The sequence below is a fragment of the Python bivittatus genome, unplaced genomic scaffold, assembly GCF_059951505.1.
Source record: "Python bivittatus isolate LINGU-HERP-01145 unplaced genomic scaffold, Pbiv_v1 ctg000480_np1212, whole genome shotgun sequence".
In the NCBI taxonomy this organism is placed as follows: Eukaryota; Metazoa; Chordata; class Lepidosauria; order Squamata; family Pythonidae; genus Python; species Python bivittatus.
In genome coordinates, this window is record NW_028277075.1 from 44,893,951 (window position 1) to 44,911,517 (window position 17,567).

At 46.2% G+C, this 17,567-nt stretch overlaps 1 protein-coding gene across 1 annotated transcript in view; it reads left to right on the top strand.

Moving 5' to 3' along the window:
• Positions 1 to 16,551, top strand: part of NELL1 (neural EGFL like 1) — a 351,666-nt gene extending 335,115 nt beyond the window's left edge. The window contains exon 14 of the mRNA XM_088145070.1: positions 16,403 to 16,551. Within this exon, the coding sequence (XP_088001196.1) occupies positions 16,403 to 16,551 (149 nt within the window). The remainder of the gene's footprint in view (positions 1 to 16,402) is intronic.
• The last annotated feature ends 1,016 nt before the right edge of the window (positions 16,552 to 17,567 follow it).

Sequence of the window (17,567 nt, forward strand, 5' to 3'; positions counted from 1 at the left end):
GGCCAGACATTACTCCAGTCACTACACTGAACCCCAGTCATGCAGAATCAAGATTTTGGTGAATCTGAGCAGCTTTCTCAGCACAGATCTGAGCCAAACAGCCAGAACAACCAGGTCTACCCCTTCATCCTTCCCTAAGAGGGAATTAATTCCCTTAAATGAGGCTGCTGGCTGACTTTGTCTCACTTATTACCACAGTATAGACTCTAACTTCAACTTGTACCTGTGCTCAAAATCACTTCACACCTGTCTCCACTTGTATTCCAGAGATCATTTTTGCTGATTTTTTTCCTATAGTCCCCTGATAGTGGCACAAGATCAGTAGATAGAGGCTCTTGTCAAGAACCAGAGTCATCTTCTGTTACCAACTGGCAACCAGTGGATCAGTGGAACTGCCTGATAAATCTCTGGGAAACTACCCAAGTGCCATCTGGAAACCTTTTGAATCCATCAGCCTCCTAGGGCAGACCATGTTAAAAAGTCCAATATTCAATCTCAATTGGCAGTCACTCTCAATTGAACCAGGAAGCTATGTGACCATTGTGAAGGTTTAAATGTAATTGTCTCCATATTTAGATCAAGGAGCTTGTGGAGTGAGCCAACTGGGCAGCAGGGTGGCCATTTCACCCTTCAGCCCAATATAACATTTAGGCATTCACATCCTGTCATCTCCAGGACCAATAGGCAGGCAGGCAGGTGGACAGACAGACAGACAGGTAGATAGACACAGAAATATTTCTGTATTAAAAACACAAAAGAACAAAATTAGAAAACTTCACAGAAACCTGAACGAGCAACAGTGACATTTGGTCTACATGAAGACGTGGTGGTTATTATGCCCAGTTTGAAAACAGCTGCAACAATACTTGAACCCATTGTGGCAGTGAACTTCAGCCTCTCCTTCACAGTGGCTGACCTGTCTGTCTGGTGGGAGAGAATCACGTCACTGCAGACCATGAGTCACTTCTATTGTTGTTCCAGCTTCTAGCTGGGAGAGCTGGATGTAGGTGGTTTTTCTTAGAATGGCACCAGCCAGAAGGTTGTAATTTGATTAACAGTAATAATAAGTATTGAGGCTGCCATCTTAGTGCAAAGCTGTCATCATGCTGCAAATGTATGCTAAAAGAATAAATGCAAATAAACACTTGAAAAAGGACTCTGGAATGAAACCTATAACTGGCATTACAAAATATAGAAATGGATGAAGTGCCGTTTGGAATGAAAATTCAGCTAGGGCCCTGACCTTTACTGATCTTTATAAAATAGAGCATCAGAATAAATCTCGAGGTTCAGAATAATTTAAAAGTTTTCCACACAGTATGGGGAAAGAAGGGATACTTGCCTCTCTCTTGCATATTTAAAGGCTAGTTCGGGAAGAGCTGAGTACAAAATAGTTTATGGTCTCTGAGGGAAATGTGTTTTTTTTTTCTTTGATTTACTTTGGTGAATTTTATCTGTTAGATTCCTTTACACTAGCAGACTACAAATAGGAAAATAGAATGGCAAGACTGTATATATGTACATGCACACACATATTTTATTTCCAATTTAAGATTGATTTGGGGGGAGCTGCATGGATAGAATTATAGAAGAAATTGCTTAGTTTTTTTTTTTATAGGGGCAAAAATGGGACAGATAATTTACAGTAAACCAACTAATAAGATGACATATTATAGAAATGTAAAAGTGAAACATGCTTTGCTATTCTCTTTTTCCCCTGTTTAAAAATTAAATTTTAAATTACAATACTATTAGAGCAAATCAAGACACAGAGTCCCCTGGAGAATATTAGAAGAAACATTTTTGGAAAATATAGATTGTAATAATTATATTTAAATGTTTGCCTTCTTGAATAGTTCAGATAGGTATGCACGTGTGTATATATGTGATGGCATTTTTGGGTTAAGCAGCTTCTTACTCATACTTGTCCTGTGGATTGTGTCTTGTGTTTAAATAAAATCAGGATACAATCCAGTCAAGAGTAAATGCTTTTAAGTTGATTAGAAATAAAGAGGTAATTGTGTGGCTTGCAAGTAGACCTGTCTGGCTGCAAATAAGCACCCTCACTTTAGAGATTTAGCAAGAAAGGTAGGGTGGGGAGTTATTTGGTGGTGTTCTAGCACCCAAAGTTCTGGAGTGCTGAGTAAGCAGTAGGTACAGCTTCATAGAGTTCTGCCAAGCAGAAATTCATGAGATTCTTCTTCAATGCATGTTAATGTTATAGGAATATGAATCATAGTATATACTGTAATGTGATAAGAGTTTCAGCATCTGTTTTCCTACCTACATTTCCTTCCTGGATTACCTACTGTATATGCAAAGAGAGAAGGAAAAAAAAAGCTCACAATCAATTATAGGTGGCACAGTCACACACCACTTGCTGGATTGGAGCTATACATGCACTTACGAACAGGGATTTCTATCCTCTCTGAGAACATTAGTAATCTCTTTTGGTGTACAGTATAAGAGAGCTAACTCATAGTCTTCCTCTCTGTGATAGGAAACTAGCTGTTAAAATGACAGTACACAACTCAAGATAGTCTGCAACTTTACCCAAAAAATCTCTTCAGTAGGGATTATATTTGTACTGAGCAGGATATATGCACCTCCGGAGACTATACAGTTGAATTCAAAATAAGATCTATCTATCTATCTATCTATCTATCTATCTATCTATCTATCTATCTATCTATCTATCTATCTATTCGGCAATATACTTAATCATAAGTAGTTTATTCATATTAATCCTGATTGGCTCAGTTGCAATCATTTCTACACTGTAAACCTTTCCTGTCCCTGTACATAGCTAATGCGATGGATTATGCCAACTTGGTTTGGGCTTTCTTTAGAATTTTCCTAAGATTTTGGTGAAGTTTTGATTGCTTTGTCATTGTGCTTGAGTTTAGGATGATCTTTTGAAAGAATACATGACTAATTGTAGATCAGGTTGAATTCCTCTAACAACATCACTTGATTATGCAGAATTATTTCACATGCCCTCCCATTGGTATTCATTTTTAACAATTCTGAAGACAGATAAATACTATTGTTAGTGTAGAATACATGATTCATACAAGATTTGCAGAAGATTTAAGAAGAGGTCAGCAGTATGTTTGTTGATGCTTTGCAGTTTTTCAACTTAATTGGTCTAATTTCAGTTGAAAATCATGAAGCTCTGTTTTATTTTATTTTGGGGGGGGGGCTTTAAGTCACTCTTGACTCCTGGCAATTGCCTGGACATGTTTCTTCAGTTTTTTTTGTGAGGTTTGCCCCGTTCGACAGAGAAACTCTCGTGACACGTGTGGTTCACAAAGAAGGTTTACTCATGCGTAACGTAGTAGTCACAAGCAAAGCCAGGACTGGCTTGGTACAATTGCATCACTTGTTATATTCCCCCCTTCCCACGCTTTTTTCCCGCCCCGCGATCACGTTGCAGCTGCGGATTATTGGCCCCCAATAATCCCCCTTGATTGTTCATGATGGCAGGATCGGTCAGGGTCTACTGTCCTTGATTGCCAGTCCCCCTCCGGCTGGGTTGGTTCCTCCCCGTTACGTGCAAGCCCGCAGGTTCTGTGCTGCGTTGCGATCTTGTTTCGCTGCCTGCGGCCCCGTTCATTGCTGGCTCGCACCGTTATCAGTTTATAGTTAAAAGCTTCCGCTGCGGTTTTCCTGTTTGGCTGGGCGCAGGTGGCCCGTTAATTAGCGGCGCTTTCAGTTCCTCTTTTCCCCGCTAGCTACCGCCGGTGGATTCCGCGTGGTCTGGCTGCGAGCTTCCCTGAAGCCCCGTGCTTCCCTGAAGCCCCGTGCTGACCGAACCTGACATACCGCCCCCCTGAAGACAATTCCCCCCCCGGCTCTATTTCGGCTTCCCGGGGTATTTCTTGTAAAAGTCCCGCACTAGGTCCGGTGCCCTTATGTGGGTTTTACTCACCCATTCGCTGTGGGACTTGGGAAAATGTTTCCATTGCACTAGGAGCTGGGTCTGCCCCTTGTGCCTCCGGGCGTCCAGTATCTGGTTGATCTCGAAATGCTGCTCCCCCCCGACCATGATGGGTGGTGGCACTCTCTCTGTCTTGTGCCAGGCGTTCCCCGGCTGGTGCAGCTTTAGCAGGCTGCAATGGAACACCGGGTGGATCTTCCCGAGGCTTTTTGGGAGCGTCAGCCTGACGGTTACTGGATTGATGACCTCTGCAATGGGGAACGGCCCCACAAACCTCGGGCTGAGTTTTTTCGATGCCTGGTGCGTCTTTAGGTTTTTGGTTGACAGATACACCTGGTCCCCCACTTTCCACTGCTCCTCGGGGAGCCTCTTGCGGTCCGCGTGTTTCTTGTAGTCGGCTTTGGCTCTTTGCAATGCCGCGTGCGCCGCTCGCCGGGTCGCGTCGATTTGGGCGAACCAGGCGTCCAGGGAGTTGATCTGGGATTCCGGCTGAGGCAACTCCGGCATGGGGACGAAGTCTCTCCCGGTGGCTACTTTGAACGGAGAGAACCCGGTACTCTTGTGGACGGCGTTGTTGTATGCCACTTCCGCGAATGGTAGTAGCTCCGCCCAATCGTCCTGTTGGTGCCCCACATAGCAGCGCAGGTACTGTTCGAGCCCCCCGTTCAGGCGTTCCGTGGCTCCGTCCGTCTGCGGATGTGCCGCGGAAGAAAGGGCTTGTTTCGTCCCCACCCGCTTCAGGAACTCCCTCCAGAACCGCGCGATGAAGTTGCCGCCCCGATTGCTGACGACCCATCGGGGCGCGCCGTGGAGCCGGTAAACATGTTGCACGAACAGTCTCGCCAACCCCTCTGCCGTGGGGACTCGCCGGCACGCTACAAAGTGCGCTTGTTTAGAGAATAAGTCCGTGACCACCCAAATGGTGGTCTTCCCCTTACTCTCCGGGAGCTCTACTATGAAGTCCATGGCGACCTCTTGCCATGGGCCGTCGGGTTCTGCTACAGACTGGAGTAGCCCTCTAGGTTTGCCTTTGGCCCCTTTCGCCGTCGTGCACACCGGGCAACCCCCCAAGTACGCCTCCACGTCCTTACGGAGCGTGGGCCACCAAAACTGCCGCCGGATTAAGTGGAGCGTCTTTACGAAGCCGTAATGCCCACGCTCCGGCTGTCGTGGGCTCTTTCCATGACCTCCTGTCGGCAACCCTCGGGCACGTACAGCTTTCCTTCGTGCCACCACAACCCCTCTTGGCTGGTTAGCGCCTCTCGGTTCTGCTTGAGCCAAGCGTCCCGCTCCGCCGCCTCCGCGAACCCTTGCCTTACTTCAGGCGCCGCGTCCCGTCGCTCCCCCTTGGTCTGGCTTCGGGTCACCGCCTTTGCAGCCAGTCTGCTGGCAGGGATGATGGAGTCCACGATCTTCTCCCGTAGGCTGGCGTGCTGGGGCATGCGAGACAGTCCATCTGCTAGGAAGTTGCGCTTCCCGGGGATGTGTTTTAGTGTGAACCTGAACCTCCCGAAGTATTGGGACCACCGCGCCTGTTTGGGGGATAGCTTACGCGGGGTCTTCAGGGCCTCGAGGTTCTTATGGTCCGTCCACACCTCGAACGGTTCAGCTGCCCCCTCCAGTAGATGCCTCCACGTGGCCAGTGCCCACTTGACTGCGTACGCCTCTTTCTCCCACACCATCCACCTTCTCTCCGTCTCGGTGAATTTGCGGGAGGCGTAGGCGCATGGGTGGATGGCCCCCTCCGGGCTGGGCTGGAGCAGGACTGCCCCCGTTGCCACGTCTGACGCATCTACTTGGATTATAAACCGCCGATCTGGGTCGGGATGGCGCAGGATCGGCTCCGCTGTGAACCGCCGTTTTAGCTCCTCAAACGCCCCCTGGCATTCTGCAGTCCATGCAAGTGCCATGCTGGGCTTGGGGGGTTTCCCAGTGTCCTTGGTCTTTAGCAGGTCGGTTAGGGGAAGGGCGATTTGGGCGAAGTTCGGGATAAACTGTCTATAGAAGTTCGCAAACCCTAGGAAGCTTTGGAGTTGCCTCCGGGTTCGCGGCGCTTCCCAGCCCAGGACATCCTTTACTTTCGCCGGGTCCATTTCAATTCCCCGGCTGGATATTCGGTAGCCGAGGTAGTCTAGTTGCTCTCGATGGAACTCGCATTTCGATAGCTTCACGTACAGCTGTGCCTTCAGCAGTCTCTGGAGCACCGTGCGCACCAGGCTCACGTGCTTCGCCAGGGTTTCGGTGTAGATGAGGATGTCGTCCAGGTAGACCAGGACGCCCCGGTAGAGTAGGTCGTGCAGCACCTCATTTATTAGCTGCATAAATACCCCCGGGGCCCCTTTTAATCCGAACGGCATCACGGAAAACTGGTAGCTTCCGAGCGGCGTGTTGAACGCTGTCTTCCACTCATCTTTTGCGCGGATCCTGACTCTGAAGTAAGCTTCGCGCAAGTCCAGTTTTGTGAACACCCTCCCCTTAGACAGATGCGACATCAAGTCCTTCATCAGGGGGAGGGGGTATTTGTACTCCGTGCTGATTGCGTTCAGCCCCCGGTAGTCCACGCACATTCGAAGCAAGCCATCCTTCTTCTCCCGGAATAGTACCGGGGCCGCTAATGGTGACTTCGCGGGTTGGATGAATCCCCACGCCAGGTTCTTGTCTATGAACTCCCGCAGAGCCCCCATCTCTCTCCTTGACAGGGAGTACATTTTCGGCTTAGGCAGGGTCGCCCCTGGCTCTAACTCGATGGTGCAATCACTGGGCCGGTGTGGTGGGAGCTGGTCGGACTCCTTCTCCCCGAACGCTGCCGCCAGGTCTCGATACTGCCTCGGGATTCCGCCGCCCGTCGTGGGTTCCCCGGGCCCGGCCTCTCTCTTTGCGGTTGTCTCACCAGTCGCCGCTGCCTCCCCACGCCTCGGGATCGTTGCGGGTCTCCGGGGTCCCGGCGCTGCTGCTGCTGCTGTTGCTGGCCGGGTCTCAGGCTCCGTCTGCTCTCGCCCCGTCTCCCGGTGTCCCGGACCCTCCACTTGCCCATCTGTGGTTGCGGCCGCACCCGCCTCCACGGCTCGGTCCCCTCTGCTCTCGCACTTCGCCGGTCTGTCGACCCCGAACCGCACTGCCTCCGCCGTCCAGTCGACCCGTGGGTTCCGTCGTCGCAGCCACGCCAAGCCGAGTACCACCGCGTAGTCGGCCACTGGGACCACCACAAATCTCAGTTCTTCCCGGTGACTCCCGATCGTCATCTGGACCGGCTCGGTGTAATACTGAGCTGGCCCCCCCCCTGCCAGCGTGCCGTCTAGCTGGCTGAATGCAATGGGCTCCCGGAGGCGCCTCAGCTGTAGTCCGAGCCCCGAGACCACAGCTGGGTGCATCAAGCAGTGGGTGCAGCCTGAATCCAGTAGCACCCGCAGCTGTGCCTCCCCTCCGCATCTCACCCCCCGGATGTGTATTCTCACCCGGAACGGAGGGCAGTCCTCATCTCCTATTGGGTCCACGCGCCTCGACTCCCCTGCTCGCACTGGGACGCCGTTCAGTGCGAGCGCGCCTCGTTTCCCGCCGGCTCCGAGTCCTCTCCGGAGGACGCTGTCTCCGGGGTCGACCACCCCCCGCGTCCTTTCTTGGTCACCGCCGCCACTGCCCCCTTCCGCGGTCGGTCGCCGGCCCTTTTCCCGGTCGCACGCGGGGGCTTGACTTCAGGCCGTGGTGAGGCTCCTTCCCGCTCCGTCGGGCACTGCGCCGCTCGGTGGCCTCTGCCTCCGCACCGGAAGCACAGGTTCGGGGCTCTGGTCGCCTCTCGCACCCCGGTGGACTGCCGCCGACTGCTCCGCCTTTCCTCGGGGGTTCTCTCCCTCAGCTGGTCCCTCGTCTGGTCCCGTCGCCTCGCGCTCTGTTGGATCTGCCGCCATGCCGATTCCGCCGTTCCGGCCAGCCAGATCCAATCTTTCACTGTGGATGGGTCGTCCCGCCCCAGTGCCCGCTCCAGGATCTCTGGATTGAGCCCCCTCTTAAAATACTTCACCCTCAGGGACTCCGGCCAGTCCGTGAGCTTCTCTGCCAACCTCCGGAACTCCAGGGCGTACTCTGATACCGACTTGCCCCGCTGTCTGAACTGCAGGATGTCGTCCTCCGCCCGCTTGGCGCTCAATGTGTCCTCGAATCTGTCCCGGAGCGCCTGCATGAAGTCCGGGAAACTCCGTAGTTCTGCCGCGTTGGCATCGTATAGTCCGATCACCCAGCTAGCTGCTTGACCATCTAGCAGCTCGGCCACGTAGGATACTTTATCCTCGTCCCTAGCGAATAGGTGACCACCCCTCTGCATGAACCCCCTAACGTGCGTCAAAAAGTGCGGCAGCTGTTCAGGGTCCCCTGAGAACTTCCCAGTGATACCTCGAAGTCTCAGGGCGTCTGCCGCCCGTCGGTCCACCGACCGGGGCATCGTGGGCGGTGCCGGCTGAGGTGCCGGACCGCCACCCCTGTTGCTCGCCCCCTCGCTCACCGCCGGTGGTCCCACTCTCTGTAGCAGGGTCTGGAGCATCGCCTCCATGGCGTCTAGGCGCCGCTCGACTCTCTCCTCTAGTCGGGCGAACTTCTCGTCCCACTCGTGGTTCCGGGACCCTGAACCTCGGGTCATCGTGACGCCTGAACCGTCTGGCCCTTGGTTCACGCCCATCGACCACCGCTCGGCTGGAGGGCGCCCGGTCCTGGCTGCTGTCCCGTCGCTCCCGGGTGGCTCTGACCGTCCCTCCTCGAGCCTGGGTTCCTCGTGCTCCAGCTGACCCACAGATTCCTCGTCGCTGGTCATGCCTGTATTGGAAAAGGAAATGCTTCTCGGTGGTACCGGGTAGCGCTAACGGTGAGTCCTGGCTTTATGTGAGGTTTGCCCCGTTCGACAGAGAAACTCTCGTGACACGTGTGGTTCACAAAGAAGGTTTACTCATGCGTAACGTAGTAGTCACAAGCAAAGCCAGGACTGGCTTGGTACAATTGCATCACTTGTTATATTCCCCCCTTCCCGTGCTTTTTTCCCGCCCCGCGATCACGTTGCAGCTGCGGATTATTGGCCCCCAATAATCCCCCTTGATTGTTCATGATGGCAGGATCGGTCAGGGTCTATTGTCCTTGATTGCCAGTCCCCCTCCGGCTGGGTTGGTTCCTCCCCGTTACGTGCAAGCCCGCGGGTTCTGTGCTGCGTTGCGATCTTGTTTCGCTGCCTGCGGCCCCGTTCATTGCTGGCTCGCGCCGTTATCAGTTTATAGTTAAAAGCTTCCGCTGCGGTTTTCCTGTTTGGCTGGGCGCAGGTGGCCCGTTAATTAGCGGCGCTTTCAGTTCCTCTTTTCCCCGCTAGCTACCGCCGGTGGATTCCGCGTGGTCTGGCTGCGAGCTTCCCTGAAGCCCCGTGCTGACCGAACCTGACATTTTTGACAAGATTTCAGAAATGGTTTGCCATTGCCTCCTCCCTAGGGCTGAGAGAAAGTGACTGGCCCATGGTCACCCAGCTGGCTTTGTGAAACTTATGGTCTCCTGGCTTCTAGCCTGTTGCCTTAACCACTACACCAAACTGGCTCTTTATTACTTGAATATAAATATTGTGAGACACATATATACACAGAGAGACTGTGTGTGTGAGAGAGAGGTTTATGCAATTGATTGGAAGCAAGAAGATTATGTTAAAAAAAAAGTCTTATCCAATTGTTGTGTAGTATGTTAAACACTTTGACTGCCACAATCCCATAAAGTATCAACTCATACTTCAGTTGCAGAAATGTCTCATAAAACTCTAATGCCATATTATGCATGAATAGTTACTGACAAGTATAATTGCTCACAAACGTACAGTAGATGTAATGAGCTTTATAACAGACTTCCTGAAATAGAACCCTGTAGCCAAGTACTTGCATCATTCAAAATATGCATGAAAGAAAAGGGGAACAATGGACTATCTCCATTGACTTTATAAAAACATGAAATTTGCCATCGTGTTAAATGACTACCTTTTTGCTATCTGGTATGTTGTTTCTTCCAGGGTAATCTAGGCACTCCTGGGATGGAAAAATCCTGTTTATATAAATGTATTTTTTAAAAAAACAAACAGTGATTTTATTCTCATGTCTGCTGAGAAAATGGCTTCTATACATATATCAACTCTTCAGTGTGATTTTGACTTTGAATCAAAGTGCCTACTATACTTACAGCTAATTGTATGGGTATGAAACCCTGTAGATGAGTCAAAGTCAGCAGACATAATCCTGTTTCACTTAGTATGTGCACAAGTGAATGTTCATCCACGATTGTGTAAAACTAACACAAATCACAATGCATGGGTGGAAAGTAACTTCTCAAAATTTAAAGAATTGGTGGATCTTACAAGTGAAAATTCCAAGTGTTTTATACAGAAATCAACACTCCATACAGACATTACTGTTATTATGGTGGCATGAGAATTATTTTCTTGATGTGTTATCATAATGCTTTCTTTTTAAGGAGTGCCCAAGAATTCATATTCATATTGATCAAACTGAGGTGAAAGTCATTCCAGAAGAACAAATGGTTATGAGAAGATGGCTTCATGAATGTTTTGAAATCAAGGACAAATTGCTAATTGAATTATGTGATGCAAAATATTCAAAAAGAACAAGTCCTCTGGGCCAAGTGTTCATTCTAAATTAAAATGTCCAAAAAAATGTTGCCATCCTTATTAGCCCTGCTGGATGCTAATGGCTGGGCTAGTTCACAAAGAGAAAAAGTGATCTGTCTAGTATTCAGATCCTGTATGTCAAAACAATCAGCTTGAACTTGGCTTGGTAGCAACATATTAAACTATGTATAAAAGGTTTGGGGCAGACCCCTCCCTTTAACAGCTTAGCCATGACATTCTGCTCTCCTGGCAGTTTCTAGGACACTGATAAAGGCAGACCTCCATAAAATAAAGTGCAGTGATTGCACCTTGAAGTTAGTAGTGCAAGGGGGACCGGATTAGAATGATAAATGTTTTGTAGCTCTATCAAGAACTATCTTAAATATATATATATCTTAAATATCATATACACACACACCTACACGCACTCAGTGGCAGATACATACATATCAATATTTTTTTCAAGATATCTGGAGCAAGATAGAAGCTATTGTTCCCAGCACTGCCAGTCCAAAAATGAAGGTTTATAATGCCAGTGCTCTTTTCAGCATACAGTATCTAAATTCTAGCTTTTGGTGTTTTAGCATGAATCAGTAAACACTGCTTGAGAGCAAGCTTTTGCTCTCCAGTAATCCTTTTCATCTGAAAAGACATGGTTTTGAGACAAAATCTGCAATATTGAGAAAACACAAACAAGGAGTTTGGTGGGACATTGGTCTCTTCTTATAGCTCAGGTTCTGGATCTTCTATTTCAGAATAGTCATAAGGGCATTGATAGGAAGGGGAGAAATTATGAGTGATGACATCATCATGCAAATGCTATGACTTACATACTTGATTCAGAGGTTGGGATGCAAGTTTGCAATGGTGGCATTTGTGTGTTGTATTACAGACTGGTGCCTCCCACAACACCAGTTCTATTGGGACCTTTATGCTATAGATTATTAAACAGGTATGCACCAGAAGTCCAAAAATGAAGCTATAATTTATAAACAATTGAACAATTTATAAACTAGTATATGAGGCTAATGATATAAATACAATCAAATAATAATATGGGAAATATGGCACCATAAAGTTAACATATGAAGTAACTAAACAAGAAGCAATGATCTGTGAGAATTTAGCACTTCGTTCAGTCTAGGGGGAGAAAGGCAAGAATTTAGAAAATGACAATTGGAGAAATGGAGGAAGTTTAATGAAATGATTTACTTTATATAGTGCTCAGCTATAGGAAAAGACAAACACATCAAAGAATGCCAGAACTTTGGAGGTTTCCTGCTACACCAAAGAGAGAAAGAAATGTATTGGCTGTAGCATTCACTCACTCACTCACTGATTCACTCACTCACACATACACACATGCTAAGGGAGAGCATTTTATCTGGTTGGGAATAGAGAATAAAATAGAAATAATTGAAGAGGGGAGGGGAAGCATATCCTTTGCAGTGTGTGTTCAGAGTTCTGGTCCTCAAAGATCAGTGTTAGGTGGATCTTCCAACAGTTAGAGGGAAAGAAAGATGGGGAAAGGGTCCCTAAATAACAGCTTTGCCACTGCTCATTGGCTGAGTTTGCTCAGTTTGCCCATTGGCTTACTGAAATCATGAGTCTTCTGGAGTCAGCCAAGCTACTAAAGGGGCAGAGAAAGACTGTGCTTCCAAAGTCTAATAACGCAATGCACTGGAAGGGTTTTCTTCAGCTCCTGTAAGACTCAGTAACATCTAGGACTGCATTTCAGGTCCAAGCCAGTGGAAGATCTTTGCCTGAGGACCACACTGTCCACTTTGGAAGCCTGGCTTCAGGTGGTTCAAAGAGATTTTTCTCTGAAATTAGCAAAAAGACCTGTTAGAAAGGGTGTCCCTTTCTGCATTTCTTCTGAGTGACTTCAACTATGGATGGAGATGAAAAGCAGGAAAAAAGAGAGCATAGCCCAGAAGAGAGAAAGTGGGGGAGGGAGAAAGGAAGAAGTGGGCTTTCCTATATCATTTTGTAAGAGATTTCTGCCTGAAGCAAGCATATTACTAGTCCTACTTTGGAAAAATAGGGGGATAGATGAGCTGGTCAAGTCTAACAAAAGAGAGTCTGAAGTCTGACAAAGGAGGGCCTGAAAGAGATGGGAAAAGGGGAAAAGACTGAGTCAGGTGACTACATTTGGTTATTGGCTTTCCTCCTGGCTTGAACAAAGAAGTTGATTCCTTTTTTTGTTAACAAAAGAGGTTTGAAGGAAGAGCTGATGAGTAATTTAAAAGCATATTGCCTGCTGTTCTGATTAACAAAATGAATAATCCAAAACAAGTTCATGGTTCTGACAATATCAGCTTATTCATATGTATTTTACCAAAACCCAATAATCAGTGATGCAGATGGGAAGAGGATGGAGACATCTGCACAATCTTAATTTGGAAGGGTCGTCCTTGGATCCTTTTTAATATTTTTATTCCCTATTGCTACTAGAATTGCTATAGCATTGAAGGCATCCCACTTTTCTTCCAGCTTCCATAGTTTTTCCAACTATTCATGTCTGTATAAGGGTCTCAGCTTGACTGAAAAGTGGAACTATTTCCTGCAGTCAGCACTTTTGATTTCCTGGCTTGGCCATAATATTGAGCAAACAGTGAGCCAGATTGGGGGTATTTTTAGAGAATGAGGGAGAAAATCATGTAATAGATGAGTGACATCACCATGACTTGCTGCACTGGGTGGTGAAAGCCTGAACTAGATTGTCTGCTTTCCTGCTGTTTGTTTTAGGTTGTGGAGATCGCTGGCCTTTTCTTCCTCTGATGAAAAGTAATCCAGCTAGACCGTGACTGTAGAATGCCCCAGATGTATAACTGCTGTATTAAACTGGGCATTGATACACACATAAAAGAGCTGATTGGAAAGTAAATGAAATTTGCTGCTTAAGTGCCCACAAGTCCCCTCAGGAGGATGGTGAATTGCATGATTTTTATATAAGGCTTTTGGCACTACAGGTCTGAAAATAATTTCAGTTGCCATCTCACAATGTACCCTTCCAAATTTCCTATGGCAATTGAATCATAATACACAATTGGATGGGACACCTCCCTCTCCCCTTTAGAGGTCTGCTGTAGCATTTTGCTGCAAGTTGCAGTATCATACCTAATGACAGAGATACCCTAAGCCTCTCTCTAACAATCTCTGGTAATGAAGATCCCATCAGTTCCCACAGCCACTTGATCCACAATGGGGTACAATTTTGAGGCTTGCTTCCAAATATCCAGCCTGCTTCCCTCTTCCTGATACTCCTCAGTTTGGGTGTGTCACGTTGCTCTTACAGTGACCAGGGAGAAAAATTCTATCTTCTTCATAATAGGCATTTGATATATACAGTTTCAAACCTGTTCTACTAGCTCCACTTAATCTTCTTTCCTGAGTTGGAAAGATGAAGCCATTTATTCTTGCCCTTGTGTAATGTATATTCTAAAACCTCTGCTACTATCTGCTGAATCCTCACCAAGCTGACAGTATTCACATAATAAATGGATATTCATAATCTGAATCAAAGTCAAAGCAATGTGAGCCACTATTAGGAATGAACTGGCCTCAACAGCAAGTCAGCAATAACTACTTCTAGCTTTGAGATAACAGTTGTTCTGCAGATGCATTTTGAAAGGCAATAGGCTTAATTATAGGAATACTACATTGTTAATTCTTGATCAGTACGAGGTTTGTAGCAAAATTTGCTTGCTGACCTCATTTACTTTTTAAAGTGCTGCTAAATAATGAGAAGTATGAACAGCAGAGGGAATATGAAGACCAAGAACTTGTTTTGGGCCAGGGGGCCCTGATGACAATGTTCATGCCCTGATCACCTAATGTCCAGACTGCCGTGACACATTGTACATAAGATTGCCTTTGAAGACAACTTGGAAGTTTCAGTTGGTTCAAAACACAGTGGACAGTCTGCTAACCAGCAGTGGCAGATTTAGCCATGTAAAACCTGTGTTATGATTGCTGCACTGGTTACTAATTTGCTTCTGGATCCAATTCAAAGTTGGGGTTGTTAAATGTTACTACAAAAACCATGAGGAGGAGAGAAGATTCATTCCTACCCCTGAAGAGCCATGAGGAGAAGAGAAGGAAAACTGAGGGAAACTGGAAAAAAGGTGTGCTCCAAGCCCCTCCCACACAAAGCAGCAAAGCTAGGCCGCAGTGAAGCCACCCCTCCCTTTGTGCTCATGAGAGACAGGCTTGGTTGAAACCCCATATTTTCCAACAGTTATTGCCTTTAAACCCCTATGTGGCTTGGCTCTTGGTACTTGCAGGACCATCTCTCCCATTAAGATTTGATTCACCCTATATATTCTGGCATAGAGGTTTACTAATAAGGTGAGGTAGACTGGGGGCCTACAATGCACCTTTTCAGTTGCTGCCCCCATGCTTTGGAACACCTTGTCTTCCAAGCTACAGAATACTCCTTACCTCCTGGCCTTTAAGAAATGCTTAAAACTTGGCTGTTCTGCAGACCATTGAGGGGCTAATAGTATTAGGGCTGCCTAAGTAGTTAGCTAGTTAACAGATTATTGTCTTATTTTTTTCTGTTAAGTTATGTATATTTGGAATGATGTATTGCTTCCTGAAAACCACCTTGAGTCCATGGAAGTGGGTCGTATATACAATACTGTATAAACTAAAAAGTGGATGTTTTATTCCAGTTGTAAATACAATTGGCAATTTTTGCTTTATTAGGAATGAAGCCTATAATGATTTGGGCTTTAGGTTTAAACTAAAACTGCACATCATTAAAGACATAGATAATAGTTACACCTTTTTTTGTGTCCCTTTAGTGAAAAGAAAGTATTATGCAGGGAGTGGTGGCTTTTTTCATTTGTTTTTCTTGCCACTTGTTGGACTTCCAGCACCAATATTTACACTTCCAAAAATGGGTCATGAAAGGAATGAATTCATTTTTGACAATGCAATTTTTTGGCAAAGGAGATTCACTGGAGGTTAGAATCACAGAAGGGAAAGCAAATAGATAAAACTCCCCTAACTTCCTTTCTATGGTTCCAGTTTAAATACCCTCTTCCCCCCCCCCCCCAGTTGCTTTTTTATTAGGGTGCAAAATAACTAAAGCTGCTAGATACAATATGTCTTTAAAGTAACATGGAAGCTGGTATCTCGTATTGAAAATTCATGGCTGAAGTCATTAGAAAAGGTGGATATATCTTAAGCCAGCTTCGAGGGCAGCTTTGGAAAGTTTATCTTCAGATAGAGTGAGAAGATGTTTCTCTTCCCAGATGCATCTCTCAACTCTGCTGGCATAATTGCTCCTATCTGAACTTCAGGAAACATAATTTTTCTTCCTAATTTATTGAATCTAATAAAATATTACGGCTACTTAAAACTCAGGCCACTCTACCAAGCTGTATGCCCCAAGGGTAGGTAAAAGAGATCCAAGAGCTCTGATCAGGGACCAAATGCAGTGTACAAAGATGTGTCCTAGACAACTATTCTGAGTTGATCTAGTGAGTAGCATGTAGCATCAGAACAAACATGATGCATGATGTGTTGGAGATAATTCAGAATTCAACATTTTTTTTAACTCAGTTCTACTTGCTAATACTTTTATCAGGTAGTGTCTTTCCCCATATATAAAATACATGAGATGACCAGGTATAAATCATAACCTGAAATGGAAAAGAGTTGATGTCAAATTTCTCCACTGAATGTCTCTTTTGTAGTGTTCAGCTGTCGTAGCAATTCAGTCATTAGTTATAAATGGCTTTTGAAATGTCAGATCAGCAAGCTGAAAATTTATTCTCCCTTTCCTCTCCTTCACATTTTCTTGCATTGTTTTCTTGTAGAGCGTGATGAATGTGACAGTGGACAGCACAATTGTGATGAGAATGCAATCTGTACTAACACAATCAGGGGACATCGCTGCACCTGCAAGCCTGGATATGTGGGGAATGGGACCATCTGCCGAGGTGGGTCTGTTGCACTAACAACTTGATAAAAGGAGTGGAGGCTATTAATATTTTCTGACAGTTGCCTAAGTTCAGGCAGCATGAGATCTGGGTAGGGCTAGAAATTCCCTGCCTGATTTATCATCTGGCAACTCCAGCATGCCCAGCCATTATGAGAATTGATTCGTGCATAATTTGCTACTGGGGAAAGATATTCTGAGGCCCTTTCAGTTTACTGCTTGTGCTTATTGCCGTTTAGCATAGTTTATTAACTCGTTTCATTGTTGTATAAATTGCATTTTTAAGCACTATGGTATCACGGATCCCCCTGTTATCTTTTAGGCTAGGTGCACATGGCTTTTAAGCAAGGGTAACTGCCTTTTAAACAAGATCCATGTGGTTTTTAAAATGTGACTATATTCTTCTTTGGTAGTAGAGTAAGCTGCCAAGAGCTGGTGAATATGAGAAGTGGCAGAGAGATAATGATTATTTCATTCTTCGGTGCAGTTTGTTTCACAGTGCACTAATACGCTAGTAGTCTGCATTTCAGAGATATCATTGCTATTATAAATAGAATGTGTAGTCCTAACACATGAGGAGGACACCAAATTAGAGGAGGTTGCATCAAACCATAGGTCATTAATGACCAACCTTAAGATCATCTACTTCTTCTCAATTAATCCCATATCCAGACTGTATTCTGCTGTCTATTGAGCTGTTGACATAGCAGCATGGCAACAAGGCTTAAGCTACCCTACAAAATGATGGAACAATACATTTGTGTTGTATATTAGCATCTCCTAAGGCAATTATCTTAACATCAAATAAAAAACCATAATAACCAGCATATCTTGGAAGAAAAACCTAATCTGGCACAGGTTTCCAGCACAAGATAATTCAAAATTGGCATTCATACATACAGAAGTTGGTTAAAATCTCCATATATTATAACTAAACTCTTCCCTGATCCAGATCTATAATGTTGCCATGCTGAGTGTCCATGAGACACAGTTGGGAGAATCACTCCTTCTGGTTTCCCCACTCAAGTCTTGATTATATATAT